Raw genomic sequence first — 17,550 nt, 5'->3', positions numbered from 1 at the left:
ACAGCTTCAATAAAATCACTAAAAGATCTCGTCAGGCAAGTGATATGAAAGAAAAATGAAAGTACCAAAGCCCTTTTTTCTATTCTTAAATGGATATTCTGACCTGTCTAATGGTCCCCATTCAACAGCCTTAATATCAGGCACTTGCTATCAGGAAATGGGGAAGAATGTCCACTTGAGGGTTCGGTACTGCAGTAGTGGATGACCGGGCCCCACTGTCCATTTCAGCGGGCATGGTTATTATCAGATGGCACACTGGAGAGGGTACGCGTGGGGGGCAGAGCGAGGCTGATGTGTGATGTCCCGTGGCCATCAAGGCTGGCGTGAGGCTGATCTGATGCCCGCTGATACGGATTAAGATCCCCATGTGCCACCACTCTCCCCTCTCTGCCACGGTGCCAGCCTAATCACCCTAAGTCACTCTCTCACTCTCTCTGTCTGTCTGACTCTCTCTGTCTCGCTCTCACGCACACACACACACACACGCACACGCACACGCACACAAACACACACACACACACACACACACAATCAGGAGCCACTGGCACCCTGCAGGTTCAGAGACATTTAGACAGGCGAGCATGCACCCTCTAACACACCCGCAGTCACGCCGACAGGAAGACAGTTCACACAAAATGAATAACCTGCTACCTCCACACACACACACACACAGAATTCTCAATCAAACAACACACAAACATCGCATGTCATACACAACAGCACACACACAAACACATCCACACACACTGCCACTCATATGTAGTGGGATTAGTTGGGCACAGCTTGAGCTGAGACTAATCCAATGCTAGGAGAGCATGGACCGAGTCTCACACAGGCTGGGGAGGAGCTTAAAGGAAGGAACTCTGTGTGTGCGTTACCTGGCAGACAGTGCTGCTAAGTATGGAATTGCTTAGAAAATTGCGGTCTTTTACATTGCTATTCTATGCGTGGTTAATACAGAAGACACAGCATGCAAATATTTTGGGAGCTACAGCTAACTGCTAGCTGGTGTAACCCGTTTCCTGTGAATTATGTTATGCAAGGCTAACGGTGGGGGTGTCAGACTGGGTTATAGACTGGAGATGGGTAGGGTATTTATACTCTTATCTAACACAGGGGTAGATGGCCAATGAGCTAATTTCCCAAAAAGTATATGCATGTGTGTGTGTGTGTATATATATATATATATATATATATATATATATATATATATATATATATATATATATATATATGTATGTGCCTGTGTGTGTGTTTATGTGTCACCTGTGGGGTTTTGGGTATAACAGAAGTGTTGCAGGTAGAGGTTATACTAGTTTAGGCACAACAATGTGTGCAGGAGACTCCAACAAGAAGTTCTGAAGATGGTTGTGCGTCTGTGTGTGTGTGCATGTGTGTGTCTGTTTAAAAGTAGTAGTGACAGTGGTAGAGGCTCTCCTAAAAGGTGTTGTGGGTGTGTGTGTACCTGAGGGGGTGTGGGGGTGGCAGAGGATCGTCCACCCGGCGGTGTGGGGGTGGTGGATGTTCGCCCCGACATGATCTCCTCGGTGATGTCCCTGCCGCCTTGGTTGGGGTCCCGGATCCGGATCTGGACAGACAAAAAGTGCCTACAGTCAGAGAGAGAAACAGTTCTACACCATCCCCCCATCCCTTACACACACACACACGCAGGCACGCATGCACACACACACACACACGCACACGCATGCACACACACACGCACGCACGCACGCAAGCACGCACACACGCAAGCACGCACACACGCACACACATACACACATGCACACACACACACACACACCACTGCACGCTTCAGTACTTAGGTAATAATATAACTCTATAAAGATGGGGTTATAAATGTAGAATTTAAATTAATTTAAAAAGAGACGGTTATGGGAACCAACTAAATGAGAAGAAGCAGTGCAGTGAGCATAGGGACTAGGATGAAGAGGATGGGAACTAGCGCTGGAGGAGGGGGGGGGGGGAGGAGTGAGAGAGAAACAGAGGAGAGGAAGAGAAAGACATAAAAAGAGCGTAGGAGGTGAAGAGAGGAAATACTCACAGGCTTCTTCTCGCGTTTGGCGGGTAGAGGTTGCTGCTGCTGCTGCTGCTGCTGCTGCTGCTGCTGCTGCTGTGGTGGTGTAGGCACTATGATTGGGGGAGATGGAGGATACACAGGCTGACCTGTGTAATATGGAGGAGTAGCTGCAGTGGAGGGAGGGAGAGAGAGAGAGAGAGAGAGAGAGAGAGAGAGAGAGAGACAGAGAGAGAGGGAGAGAGAGAGAGAGAGAGAGAGAGAGGAAATGAGATTATACAGGCCCAGTGGTCCAGGTGATGGAGAGTAGGATTCCAGCTCTGAGAAAGCACTGCCCCTGCTGCGTGCGGTGTCTTACCAAAAGGCGCTGGGTACTCCCCTGGGCCAGGCCCTGGGTAGAAGGTTCCGGAACCTGGGGGGGGCTGCACAGAGTACTGCTGAGGAGGGGCCACGTACGGGCTACTGTGTCGGTACTGCAGAGACAGGAATGAATGACGCACACAGAAATCCACCACACACACACACACACACACACACACACACACACACACACACACACACACACACACAGTTGCATTCAGTGTGTGATTGTCACCTAAGAAATGACACTGAGGAGAAAGAGATGAAGATGATTGGAGACTTTGGAGACGGGTTAACAACTAGGCCACCCCAGCCTACACGGGATGTACAAGTGAAGCAGAACGTTCATAGAGCGTATGCTGCAACAGTTACCTCAGACTATAATCAATTTACTATAATCAGTGGAAGGAGCTACACCAGATGTGAGAGTGGCGTAGTCATCCGAATAAATAAAACTGTTTTTGCTGGCCGCGTACACACACACACACTGTAAGTGTTTGTGTGAGGTGCCCCCCTGCTGGACCCACCTGTGGGATGTAGTACTGTGCGGCCTGTGGCGCGGCGAAGGGCATGGTCATGGTCATCATGATGGGCTGGTGGTTGGGGGGGTAGACGGCCTGCGCGGGCGCCGTCTGGGAGCCCGGCCGCAGAGATGCGTTACTGTTGGCCAGGGAGGGCCGCGTCGTCTGCATCTGAGCCCTGTGTAAGAACTACAGAAGGGGGGGGGATGACAAAAAAGAAGGAAGGAGTAGAGGTGGAAAAAGAGAGAGAGAGAGAGACAGAGAGAGAGCCAGGGAAGATTACACATGTGTAATGCCTTAAGAGCCAAGAAGCGCCACACCAATCACTCAGTCACACCCTCCATCATTGTAATGCCACTGCTGGCGGGCGCTGTTTTGACATTTTCCATGCTGCACGGCCTGCAGGAGAGAGGAGTGGGGGTTCCAGAGAGAAGGAGAGCGAACCACAGAAGCAGAGAGAGCCCAAGGGGGAGAGAGAGAGAGAGAGAGAGAGAAGACAAGCGAGAGCCACAAAGAGACGTGGAAAGAAAGAGAGAGAACGGGAGACAGAGAGACTGATAGTGAGAGACTGAGAAACAGGGAGCAGTGTTGCGTTGCTGTGATTGGATGGTTTTATTTGACGTCCAAACGGGGTTTCCTTTTTCTGAGTGGAGGACTGGGCCTCTGGAGACATTAGCAACATGCCCCTGATGTTCCAGAGGCCTTTCGGAACCTCGGGCCAAAGGCCGGACTTCAGCCCTCCAGCCAGGGAGAGGCTGCAGACGGCACTGCCAAATGTCTGCACAGTAAACCCTGAGGTAGACGATGAGAGGGGATTTTTGGAGATGCCTAATGCCCACCCATTCATCTAGATGTGCACTTGGCTATGTGAGGACACACACAGACACTTACACATACTGAAGGCCAACACACACACACACACGAGCACACACACCCGACACACACAAGCATGATCACACACAAACTCCCCCTTGTTACCAGACTGCCGAGCACTACGGCTTCATAGTAATGCTTTTGGAATTAGCAGTGTGTGTGTGTGCGTGTGTGTGTGTATGCATGCGTAAGTTAGTGCCTGTGTAACATACTTAAAATAGATCAACCGAACTCTAAATTGCGTTAAACAAAAAATGTTTGACGGGTGAATTCTAGTGAGGAATTGTAAGCACTGATTTTGAATAGACTGGATTGAAGTATTTTGACAAATAGCTTCTAGGCAACACATTAGAGGAGTGCTGTGCAAAACCGTCTGCTGTCTCCTCAAGACACCAAACAAATCAGTCATATGCCCCCAGTCAATAACAAACACATACCACAAACACTGTTTAGGATTAAGCATAAATTTAGGCAGGCACTACCACTGGAGTGCACTTAACACACTAAACCCAGAGTATTTATGTGTGTGTGTGTTGTAGGTGTGAAACATCTGAGTTGTAAATATGGTCTTGGTGTTTTTTCTGTGTGCAGTATTAGCATCTCTAAATGATGAGTGGCTCTGTGTGTGTGTGTGTGTGTGTGTGTATTTAACTTGGGAGTTCAGCCTCTTGACTTTTGCCAAGTGTTTACTGGGCTCAAAATGCCCAAATAATCGGACATTAGCAAATGCGCACACACACACACACACAGATTCTACATGGACAGATGAAGCAGTGCAAATTTACAAAAGTGATGCTAATAAACATGGTAGCCCTGTGTGTGTGCTAGGGACAGAATGTAGAAACACGTCAGCTTTAGGCCACCACAGCAGTCATTTGCTTCACATTCTGTGACAGAAACAGATACGCTCATATGATATTTACGCTCACAGGATTAAAATGCAGTTTCATACGGGACACGCATCAAGACAACATGCTCTCTACCAAACCAGTGAATGAATGAGAGGAAAGAGTCGGTAGAAATGAAATGTGCCTGAAAAGAGGAAGCAACACTGACGGAATAACAACCAAATGGACAACAAGAATCAGCTAACGGAGAAACCAGGTTTGGGAGAAATGAGAATGAGAATGGCTCAAATGAAGGCAAGCTGTTTGGAAGCTGGTTAGTTTGTGGGCGAAGGGGATGCATGGTGGCCAGGTGGGTGGGTGGGGGCCTGAGGTGAGGTTATTATAGGGGTCAAGGGTCATCTTGGGGTTAAGGGTCAGGGGCTGTCCTCATGCCATGCATCTAGAAACTTCTTAGAGATGTGCGGTTACCTGGATGGGCCTGAATCCTCCCTTGAGTGTTGAAGCAGAAAAAAACAGAGAGGCTGATGGGAAACTTGCAGTGTGTGGGGGGTACAAATACAAGCACTGTCTGTAGTGCGCACATACTAAAACGTTTAAATGTCTATGCACACGTACATTAACACACAAAGGCAGTTCTCTCCCGACACACACGACATTCAAATAAACCATCGGCAAACATCGGCCGATACGGGAAGGCATACAGTGCATACAGTACATACAACTGAAACACATCATAGGCATACACTCATACACACCCTTTCCCCCATACACAGACACACACAAAACACACACACAGTCCTGTGTTTAAAATTAGACAGCTCTTAATCATTAACATGCCCAAACATCTGACATGTCTACCAGTTATCAGAGAAGTGCGTCTTGTGTGAAACTGCTGTGCCAGTACACATCTGTCTCCCCATATGCTTTTAATACTTTTACTAAGACGGCGCCTCCACAGGCCAAACAGAGAACAATGTGTGTCTGCATGACAGCACTGCCACCCAACCAGCCCCACCCAATCAGGGCAGTGTCCGCTACAGGAATCCACCGTGAAACAGACTGGCAGCTTGCTTACAGAAAAACGCCCATGGAAAGCCAGTGGACTACTGCTGAGCAAACACACACACACACACACACACACACAAACGGTCAACATGAGCAGTGTGTTAATTTGGCAGCTGTGGGGGTTTCCAGCCCTCCTCCTCTGGCAATGACTCAGCAGAGCAACTTATGAACAGAGTAGAGAGAGACACAGGGTGGGTAGGGCGTATGGAGGGAGGGAGAGCGCAGAGAGAGAGAGAGAGAGAGAGAGAGAGAGAGAGAGAGAGAGAGAGAGAGAGAGAGAGAGAGAGAGAGAGAGAGAGAGAGAGAGAGAGAGAGAGAAGAGAGAGAGAGAGAGACTGTATGGGTAGGGGTGTAGAGAGAGAGAGAGAGAGAGACTGTATGGGTGGATGCAGAGAGAGAATGTGTATGGAGGGAGGGAGGAGCGCAAAGAGAGAGAGGGAGAGAGAGGACTGTATGGGTGGATGCAGAGAGAGAATGTGTATGATGGGGGGGGGCAGAAAGAGAGAGGAGAGAGAGAGAGAGGGGGACCACACCGTATGGAGGTGGGTGGAGGGTACAGTGAAAGTGGAGGGATTGAGAGAGGGAGAAAAAGGGTGGGAAACAGACCAGATGGAAAGAGTGTGGCTGTCCTGTCCTATGTGTGTATGTGTGTGTGTGTGTGTGTGTGTGTGTGTGTGTGTGTGTGTGTGTGTGTGAAAGAGAGAGTGTAAGAGAGAGAAAGAAAATTGGAGGAGAGGTAAAGAGGGGGCTTGTAATCAGAAGGAAAAAAGACTAGGACAGGATATAATGATGCAGAAAGCAAAAGAGAGATTGGGAGATTTGAGCAAGGGACCGAGGGAGCGAGGGAGGAAGAAAGAAAGGGAGAGAAAGAAAGAAAGAAAGAAAGAAAGAAAGAAAGAGAGAGAGAGAGTGGGTGCAGGGCTGGGCTGGGTTGGGTTGACTGCTGCTGCACTGTGACCTCACCGCTCTCCTCAGCATCCTGACCTACATTCCCCAGTAGCCTGTGTGTGTGTGTGTGTGCACATGAGTGTGTGTGTGTGTGTGTGTGTGTGTGTGTGTGTGTGTGTGCGTGCATGTGTGTGTTTGTGTGTGTGTGGTGTGTGTGTGTGTGTGTGTTTGTGCGTGCATGTGTTTGTGTGTGTGTGTGTGTTTGTGCGCGTGTGTGTGTTTGTGCGCGTGTGTGTGTTTGTGTGCGTGCGTGTGTGTGTTTCAGTCTTTCCGCTAACATCTCTTCCCCACCCCCCCCTTTGGCTCCTTGCCCCTCCCCCTCTCTCTGGCTCTCTGCGCTGCTGGCCCTACAGTCGTCGTGTTTGCACCATCGCCGGGCCACTGCCGCTAGGGCTACCTTCAGGTCAGCCGGGGGCCAACAGCTTCCCTCTCCAAGCAAAACGAGTTTGCATTCCCACCCTCAGTGAGTGGACCGGGCGGGGGGTGGGTGGGGAGGGAGTGTGCAGGCAGGCAGGGGCTTGCCCGTCCTCTGGTGAAGGACGCCACCTGAGGGCTCTGCTCTCCTCCAGACAGACATGAGGTCAGACAGTGCATCCTTTGGCTGTCTTTTGCACTGACGAGCAACACCTGACATTATGACCGCCGCCGGCCCGGAGGGGGCAACGAGGGGCGGCAGCAGGGAGAACACGTTTAACAGTGATCCTTCAACTCCACCCGACAGCTCTCACACACCCCCCCCCCCCACCCCCCCCCACCCCCCGGCACACGCAACACAGAACATTACCGATCATGGACATCTGGGCTATGAAGCGCAATCCACACGCACATAGCTACTGCACAAAAAACCCCCTCGCTCTCTACGCATGGGTCAGGAATACGCTTCGAACCACAGCCTGTTAGCCGCGTAACTGAGCACTGAACTGTGGAGAAATAAATGAATCACAGACGCGCTGCTGCACCGGGGAGAGCCCTGGCGTGGCGTTCTAGGCCCCTGAGACTAGGGGTCCTGAGCTGGGTCTTGGGCAATCTACAGGCTGGCACGGCCTGGCAACTCCAACCCAGCTTTTGGGTCCGTTCGGCCCGTTTTTCCGCCTCTTTATCGCTTTACAACTCCGAGGGGGATTGTTAAATGCCGCGAATGCACAGGACCACAAAGTCAAGGAAGGAAAGAGTAAAGGTGTTCAACTTCACCCCCACGGACACCTTCCACACACACACACACACACAGGACCGCCAAATCATCCCATTAATCAGATGGAGTGAAAGGAATGAGGCAATAAAAGCCAGAACAAAGGGAGCGCTACCACAGAGGTCTTTGGCCTCGGCCGAGCACAGCCTGGTGTTGTTGATGGAGGCGGCACAGACAGGCTGGCTCTGCAACAGACACACAACACTGCGGTCTCTCCACTCCGGTGAGAAATGGTTTCACTTTACCAGAAGTCTGTTGCATAAACAGGGGGGAGTGACAGAGAGGGGAAGGGTGTGTGTGAGACAGTGAGCGAGTGAGGGGGGGGGGGGGGGGAGAGAAAGAGAGTGAGAGAGAGAGAGAGAGAATGTGTGTGTGTGTCTAACTTGTGTGTGTGTGTAACAGGGAGAGGAAAGAGAAACAGAGTAAGAGAGGGCCAGAGCAGGAGCCAGAAATAAACCAAATTAGGAAGACAGAGAGATCGTAAAAGATATAGTCACCGACAGAGAGAGCACTTGTAACAACAAACAAACAAGAAAAGCCTGAGGCAGATCCGATCAGTGTCCCAAACCCCTGCCTGTATGTGTATGTGTGTGTGTGTGTGTGTGTGTGTGTGTGTGTGTGTGTGTGTGTGTGTGTGTGTGTGTCACTGCAAGGCCACTGCTATTTACATAGACTTCCGCTACAGAAGGTCACTGTTTGTGGACAGTGCCCGCCTGGTGCCACTGCTTCCTCTGAGTCTGTGGCAGTGTGGTGGCGTATGCCAGGAGAGGATTGGGGAGCGCTAGGCTAATGCCACCCACTTAGCTCGGGATGGCAGCTATTTATAGGCCGTCCACAACATAAACACAAGAATCTTGTAGGTGCGAGTAGGGCAAGCTGTGGCAGGGAAGGAGTGAGTGCGTGTGTGTGTGTGTGTGTGTGTGTGTATGTGGGTGGGTGTGTGTGTGTGTGTGTGTGAGGGAGAGAGAGAGAGAGAGTGAGAGAGAGAGAGAAGAAAAACAGGCATGCTATTTAGCTTTGCTTTTTAGGGACAGCTGTGCGCCAGGCTACAGCGGAAATAAACAAACACAAACAGGGTCTCCCTGAATATCTCAGCAACCCTGGCGCCGATGGCACGAAAGGCGCTCACACACACGCACACACACACACACTTGTGTGCCAAAACATTTCCCAGCAGACAAAGTCATCAGGTACTCTCTCTCCCTTTCTCAAATACATGCACAGCCCATCACACACACACCGATCCACAGGCAGTCAGTACAGACGTCCGCAGCCTGATGTGTGTGACAACTGACCGAGCCAAGCAGTCTGCTGAAGAATCAAAGTCTAAAGGCTTCTGCATAAGACACGGGCCTGCCAAACGATTGCGTCTGTTCCACACTCCATGTCTGCAAATTTACCCAAGTCTCCCAACACAATAACAAAGTGGATGTATGTATGTGTGTGTGTGTGTGTGTGTGTGTGTTTGCATGCTTGTGGAACAGAGAATAGTGTAGTCAGTTGCTGATTGGCAGTTCTCATTACAGAACGGCCACACAGGACTGTGAAAAGTGCATCATATTTAAATCCATCACATTGCTGAATCTAGGTCTAATATCAATACCAGGGTTTCCGTTGTCCGGTAATTACCGGACATTGGCTGGAAAAAAAATGAAATGTCCGACAAAATTAAATCTCTCCGGTCAAATTGTCCGATTGAAATTGGCTAATAATCCCGTCCCCTAACGCAATCTGAATTTGAGAATAAGCCTTAGCCTAATATGTAAGCCTATATTATACGTCCTCTGGCTATGTTTTTAAATGAACAGGCTCTACCGTTTGAAAAGTAAGCTATTAAACAACACGCATAGCCTATGCTGCATTTCAAATAGGAAGCGCACGCTTAAAACGTCAATGTTAAACAACAAACAAATGAGTGAGGCGGTTCAAACATGGCCAGGCAGACTAGCCTTAAAAGTTTTTTCAGAGGCCAGACGCGATGGATGATGATAAATTGGTAACGTCTGAAGCCTCAGATGTCCGGTCAACTCCACCACCACCAGATAAAAAGCAGAAGTGTCGGGCGTATCTGTCGGAATCAGTGACATTGGGAGTTGCGGGGGGTGCGGCCGCTCCAAGACACTGTCATTCTCCGTGTACACTGGACATGCAAAGTGTTCTTTACCCAAAGCATACAGTAGGTCTATGCGTTCTCTGTCTATGATTGCTGGTCCGCGGATAATTTCTGGCACAATTAAACGGTATCATTGAACCGCGGCCAGAAGAAAAAGAAACTAAACATTTCCCAGAATAGGAAACATTTCTTAATTTATTGTTATCAAATAAAGAGGCATAGCATTAGGGGGTGGTGGTGTGAGCGCTCATTCTTGTGTGTGCACATCTGTGTAAGTAAACAGTCACCAATGGAGATAACGTGGGTAGCCAGCAACAAACATCGTAGCCAAATGAACAAAGCGGACTCTTGCTGTCCATGAAAATATACTGGCTAGATCTTGTTAGGCATGTTTAAGTTAGGCTAATGAACATGTTGCATTCTATACAACCCGATTATGTCATTCTTTAAGCTACATAGCCTGTCTCCAGTTTTCCTCAATTTGACTAATTAAGAAGCGATAATAGGATATTTGACCGGCATATCATCAAAATGTCTGGAAAACGAAACCTCTGCCGGCACCTCTCACTTTGACCGGCACAATTTTTGTCTAGCGGAAACTCTGATCAATACTCTCTCACACTTTGTCAGATAGTTCACACACAGTTCAAACAGTTGGGGTGCAATTGCTAAAACCAAAGAGGTTTTTAAGGGTTCGCAGCTTGGTCACAACTGGTGGAGTAGCATATTTAGCTGACATATATACACACAGACACACACATACACACACACACACACACACACACACACACACACACACACACACACACACACAGACAGAGTGATTCAGCCCTAAGCCTTGAGTGGTTGACTCAACCCTATCGTCACAAAGCTGGTCAACAGTCTACACACTCAGGTCAGTATTTCATAATCAGCACACTCTCTCACACTGGCGTGGTTTCAGTACTCTGGATTACCATGTCACAACACAACAACACTGTTCTGGCCAGGTTAGGAACAGATGCTACTGTGGCTATGGCTATGGTTAAATGATTACAACTGCTATTAATAGGTGCCATTACATGGTTATATCTTTGCAATTGTATGGTCATGTTATGTATTATTGTTAATCAGACAATATAATAATACCCATGTTCACTGACAGACACAAAATGATTATGCTGACAGGTGTCTTTACAGTAGACAAAGGTAGACATTTTAACACTAAAACTAAATATGTATGATCAGTTCCTCTTCTAGTCACATTAAACCAAAGGGCTGTAAGCACAGGGGGGACAGCTGTGAAACTGCTGAGGGAGTCACATCATCAGACCAATCAGACTTGAGTATTCACCAGAACAGTTGTGTCAGGGAAGCATGCCAGCAGAGTGAGAGAGAGAGAGAGAGTGAGAGAGAGTGAGAGTGAGAGTGAGAGTGAGAGAGAGAGAGAGAGAGAGAGGGAGAGGGAGAGGGAGAGAGAGGGGAAAGATTGAGGCTGAGGTAAGGGGAAGAGGAGGAGAGGGCAGGTAGGAGGTGTGTCTGGGGAGGTGTAGTTGGGTAGTGTAAGGTGAGGTGTAGTTGGGTAGTGTGAGGTGAGGTGAGTTGGATGTTGGGTTACCTGGTGGGGTGGTGGTGGCCGTGGTCCCGTCACAAACTGCAGGCAGAGGAGGGTGGACAGCAACAGGAAAGCAGGAGAGCAGGATGCATGAGCACATAGCAGGGAGATAGAGAGAGAGAGAGAGAAATAGAATGAGGGAGAAAGAGAGAGAGAGAGAGAGAGAGAGAGAGAGAGAGAGAGAGAGAGAGAGAGAGAGAGGGAGACATGGAGCTTAAGTATAGCAAAAGTGCAGTGATGAGAATGCAGCTCAGTATCGGTGGAGCAGGTGCACAGATCCACCTGCTACAGAAGGTTAGAGCAGCTCAGGAAGCACAGGTCCCCCCCCCACACACACACGCTATAGCCTCATCAGTTTCACCTTTCATACACTTTACATCTTTATTTATAGCTACACATGACAAATTAGCAAGAGGATATCAGTACTGTTGAATGCAACTGTGTTAGATAGTTTTACATTTCAACAGCAACTTTGCATTCAGCATGATTTATAGTCTGGTGTCTTGCTGTTTAATAGGGATGCGGATTTCTGCAGATATTTGATGCGCCAATGTACTTAAACAATTTTTTGGACTGATTGCCGATGACGATACATATAAATATTTTGTATTTCCTTTAAGGGTCCTTAACCTTAATGTGATGGCCTAGTTGCCGCATATACAGGCATAAAACTTTCACTCTTCATTCATTCTAGCCTATATATAAACTGGAAAAATTCCAAAAATAGACATTGACTCCAGGCTACATTCACTCATTCATTCATTCAAATCATTGCATGGTGTAAATGAAAAATATGCATTTTGACATGACATTTTCAAATAAAACCCAAACAGGATGTGCTGATAATAGCCTTGTCCATTCGTCTGCCAGAAATATCTGCAGAAATATTTATATCAGTCGATGCCGATAATGGCGATAATAATAGGTCTACTCAGATAGACTTATGCATACGGTACCTCCGCCAAGGCCTGAAAAGTCCCCTATAGTGCAATTATCCCACAATGTTACAGAAAACGTAACCTATGTTGCAACGTTAGCGAAAGTGAGTCTAAATTCGTGAAGACACCCCATTAGTCAAATCGGGTCCAAGTTTAGTGCATTTTTCCAAAGTCCATCCTACACCTTTCTGCCAAGTTTCAAGAAAATTGGACCCATAATTAACTGCAAACAAACCTACCAACCAACCAACTGAATAAACAAACAGACACCAGTGAAAACATCCAGTAACTAGTCAGCACTGATTACGTTCATGTTCAGTAAAGGAAGTCTTTAAGAGTCTAGTCAGCTGCCAGTATTTAATACCATTAGTAATGTGGGGACGTCAGCAACACCAGTTTATCTGTCTAATGACAAGCATATTACCGAATGGATAGCCAGCTGCCAAAATACAATATATAACAAAAAATATAATTCAGTATCTCTCTCTTTCACACGCACTTACACCTCTAAATAAATCTGGCAAATGTTACACTCTCATATACAACATCTGAAGTACCAGCAGGGTTTCTAGGAGTGTGACAGTGAGGCTCATTACTGAGGGAGTTCTGTGTCCATCATTAGCACAGCATACAGCCAGCAATTACAACCTGATTACTGTCATGGCAGTCATTACGGTTCCTCAAACTATTACCACATCTATGCTCCAGAGAGCCAACATGGCTATGCTGACTTCAGCCTGACCACTGCTACAAGCGGCCATTATAATTGGGCCAACTGGCTAGGCCACTGCTGTAGACAGCCATTACGGCTCTGGCTACCCTGTCCAGAGCGCTGTCGTTAAGGAGCCATTATGGCGTGGTTGTCTCTGGTTGTCAGATGAAAAGTAGAGGGTGCTTTGCTGTGTGTAATGGCTTGTTAAAACATACAGGTTCGCGCACACACGTGCACACACACACACACACACACGCACGCGCGCACACACACACACACACACACAAGGTGTTGACGTGTGGCGTGTCAACATAAGCCTATCTCCCCAAACTTGAAGTTAAAGCCACTTAAAAAAGACTTCAACCTAACTAGAACCACCCACTGTTTCCCTGAAATGACCAGTGTGTTCAGTCATTCACGTCAGTTAACATTAAGGCTAGCCTCAACTTTGCAAGTCGAGTCCAAAATTACTTTAAGGCATAAAATGCACACTAACAGTGCAATATTCCGTGAATACTAAATACTAACCTTGTGTCTCTTCAGTGTGTGTTATAACAGTCAAAGGATCAAATCTGTGTAATTTTATTTCTCTATGTTCACGTCTAGTTGTCCGTTCTGTTTAGCAGTCTCGTGGTAGGAACAGTTTCAAAATAAAATCCCCCCCAAAATAGAACTGGAAATAAGGCAAATAAGTAAACAACATGAGAATTACATTAATAGTAATATAATTTTAAAAAGATCGAAAATCGAAACGAATCGTGACCCTTAAAATCGAAAATTAAATCGAATCGAGGATTTGGAGAATCGTGACACCACTAACACACACACACACACACACACACACACACACACACAAACACAAAATACTTAATGCCATTCATGACTTCTCTTACAGCAGAGGTCTGTATGAGGCTTACTTATGCCCTACATATGAGGGGGGACTCACTTTGAGACCTACCCATCCCACCATGCATCTGGACATGGAGTACTGTACTCACCGGGCGACTCTGAGGCTGGACGTTCATTGGCTGTGTCTGCGGAGAGTACACCAACGGGGCGGAGCCAGCATTCTGTCCAGATGTGTACGGAGACTAAAAAGAGAGAGAAAGAGAGAGAGGAGTGAGTGAGCAGGTTTGGCAAAAGACGAAAGAGAAAGAGAGAGAGAGAGAGAGAGAGAGGAAGGCAGAAAAACAGGGTACAGAGAGAAAGAGGGAGATAGATAAACAGTCAGACACAGGCGTGGAAAACGTTAACCATTGCCTCTCTGTCTGCTGCTGTCGCTGCCATGCGCCATGATCAAAGTGCACATGGATTACGACAGAGCCAGCCAGGCACCAGGGGCATCTGTCACACACACACACACACACACACACACACACACACACACACACACACACAAGCAATACAGTACCGGAGTCAGTGTGTATGCACATGCGTGTTTACTGAGCCCGGATGAGTAGATGCTGCATTCGTTAATAATGTTTCATTGGCCAACAAATCAGCTTCACAATGAGCCTGGCGAGTCTCTCCGACACACCTCTCAGTCCTGAGTCCGTGCTCTCCGTGTCGTGCCACGCTAAGCGCCGCGCTGCTCCTGCAGCTATAAAAAGGCTTTTAATTGAGGAGGTGATTACTGGCGTCGTCTCTCAAGAGAACATCTGCTTTGAGAGGAGAAGTCCCCGAGAGGATGGGGCTGAGAGTGTGGGCCACATGCTATGCAAAGGTGTGTGTGTGTTTGTGTGTGTGTGTGTGTGAGAGAGACAAGAGTGTGTGTGTATGTGTGTGTGTGTGTGCATATGTGTGAGAGAGAGACAATAGAGAGAGAGAGTGTGTGTGTAGGTGTATGGAAGGGAGAGGGGGCTATTGACTTTTCTCAAATTGCATATGACTTTTTTGCAATTAAACATTAGCTCTCTGTAGTGGTTTGCTTGTAAGGTAAACACACACACACATCTGTGTGCAACAATTACCACAACTACCACATAAACCATAGTGTACCTATTTCTGGCGTATACAAACCACAAACCAAACATTTCAAAGATATGTAGTCCACATTTGCTCATTTAATATCTGGAATGGGAAGAGGGCTGATCAAAAATAGCCACCTGCAATTGAACTGTACGCAGTCACCTACAGTATTTCCCTGAGCTGGCATGAATGGAAACCGGGCTATGGCAAGACATTTATGGTCTGGTGCCGTAGAGGAAATGTTGATTAATTGAAATACAGAATGATTTCAACTCATTAATTTGAACTGAATAACTAAACAGCCTACAAAAAACAACAGACATACACAGAGGTAAAGCACAAGTATAAGTAGAGGAGAGGAGAGAGGGATGCAATGAGAAGACAGAGAAAGACAGATGAAGATATATTTAAACAGAGAGAAAGAGAGGTATTATATATAAAGAGAGAGATAGAGAGTGTGAGGGAAAGATGGAGACAGAAACAGAGACAGATAGATAGATAGATAGAGAAGAGAGAGAAGAGAGGAGAGAGGGAGAGAAGAAAAGAGAGGAGGCTGGCAGAGGGGCTAATTAAAGTTGGTGACGGCTAGAAAGCTTATTAATAGCGCACCACAGCGCTTGCGGGGTCTGCACGCAACTACAGACTGAGCCTACACACACACACACACAATTAGGCTCCCTTTTCTCAGAGTCATCCTGAAGCACCGCCTCTTCCTCAGTCTCCCTTCTGTGTGCGTGCGTGTGCGTGTGTGTGTGTATGTGCAAATGTTCAATGGGACACATTTCAGTAATGACACCTGGCTAATAATTAGACTAGGTCAATATTCAGGCCATTTACTCGTTTTTAAGTTTCTTCTCCCCCTTGTAAACACAGCCTACCTAATGTGCAAGCTTTACTGTGTGTGTGTGTGTGTGCTGTTATTGTCCATCAGACATAATGTATTGCGAACACTAAGAGCGTGGGCTGATCGGAAGCTGGCCAGTGTATTCTGTTCAGCAGAGAGCATTTGAATCTCAATTGAGCAGGAAAGTGCAGCTCCAGTGTGTCAGGAAGTAGCTGCCATCGACACACAGATCCAAGACTGTAGCATTTCCATTTCTACTCAAGAGACAGGCATGTTCCCCATTACAAAATAGATAGTAAACAAAATTGTGTATATATAATTTTTTTTTTTTTTTTTTTATGGACCTGATGCCATGTCATTGGTGAGAGTAAGATTACTCAATCTTTGGACAGAATGTTAACCCTTCGAACCCTAAGCTGTTTTTAGGGCATTTTCACTACCTTTATTCATAAGGATTTATTCTGGTCATTGTAAGTGCCAAACACACATATTATATATTGTTTTTTTTCAATTCATGTATTAGTACTAGCATTGATTTTATTTTGACTTTTAAAGAATTAAAATATAAAAAGCGTATTATAAAAAATCTTATATTTCGACATGTATCTCACCACAGCAAGCTCATAGCTCTACATGCATTTCATGTGTGTGTAGGGGCAGACTGTCCTGAATCGGGCAATATAATTGTCATGTTGGAGGGATACTCTGGGGCTGAGCAATTTACAGAAATATGTGGTGTGTGATTTCCTGAAATAAATGGCATTTTTAATTTAGTGATGAAAAATGACCTTTCTGCGCTTCATATCTGTGACACAAACTGATCTGACCTGACTTGACCCGAGGTTGCGTGTTAGCCTGCGCCTGTGGTGTATGCAGTCATAATGATTCTCAACTTTTTACTGCATTGCCATGAACAAAGCAAAGGCAAAAAAGGTGTTTCTTTGTTGAACAAATTGGGATGCAATGTGAGCCTTGAATTGGATGTCATGCAGGAATTTGCTAGGATCTCAAAACCGGATCATGAGCATGCTTTGCCATAGAGAAACACACGATAGTGTTGGATTATAAACATGCTTTGCCACAAGAACAGACAAAAACGTGGGGTAAGTCCAGCTATATGAAGTTATTATTTTGCTGTCACTTTGTCTGTTTTATAACCGAGAAGGATGTACTTGGTATCAAATGATAGCTCTGAGTCTCCTCTTTCATCTGACATGCGTGGCATATCTATCCGATCACTGGTCCACGAGTAATTCAAACGAGAATAATGGGTGTGCAGCGTTGGTTTGTGTACATGACGTTATTATTTTCACTTCGTCTGTTTTTATAAGCCAGAATGATCGATAAACATGGTACCAATGGATAGCCCTGTGTCCCCTCTTTCATCTGATATGCTTGCCATATCGATGCGTTCACGGGTTCGCGACTAATTCAAACGAGAGTAATGGGTGTGCAGGTGAACGTAGAGAAATATATACTGTAAATATGATGCAATTTGATTTAATTTCATGATTTTTTTTAATTTTCATACTTGATCGTACA

The 17,550-nt window shown here is 46.7% G+C and overlaps 1 protein-coding gene across 1 annotated transcript in view; it reads right to left on the bottom strand.

Annotated features, from left to right (window-relative positions):
- eif4g3a (eukaryotic translation initiation factor 4 gamma, 3a) overlaps positions 1 to 17,550 on the bottom strand; it is a 73,895-nt gene that overhangs the window by 30,510 nt on the left and 25,835 nt on the right. The window contains exons 4-10 of the mRNA XM_042089195.1: positions 14,195 to 14,287; positions 11,550 to 11,585; positions 5,106 to 5,126; positions 2,923 to 3,105; positions 2,394 to 2,508; positions 2,063 to 2,205; positions 1,466 to 1,588 (exon numbers count right to left, since the gene is read on the bottom strand). Coding sequence (XP_041945129.1) covers positions 1,466 to 1,588; positions 2,063 to 2,205; positions 2,394 to 2,508; positions 2,923 to 3,105; positions 5,106 to 5,126; positions 11,550 to 11,585; positions 14,195 to 14,287 — 714 coding nt within the window. The remainder of the gene's footprint in view (positions 1 to 1,465; positions 1,589 to 2,062; positions 2,206 to 2,393; positions 2,509 to 2,922; positions 3,106 to 5,105; positions 5,127 to 11,549; positions 11,586 to 14,194; positions 14,288 to 17,550) is intronic.

Source organism: Alosa sapidissima, chromosome 4 (genome assembly GCF_018492685.1).
Source record: "Alosa sapidissima isolate fAloSap1 chromosome 4, fAloSap1.pri, whole genome shotgun sequence".
Taxonomy (NCBI): domain Eukaryota; kingdom Metazoa; phylum Chordata; class Actinopteri; order Clupeiformes; family Clupeidae; genus Alosa; species Alosa sapidissima.
The sequence above is the reverse complement of the archived record's forward strand: the minus strand, read 5'-3'. Positions and strand labels throughout refer to the sequence as shown.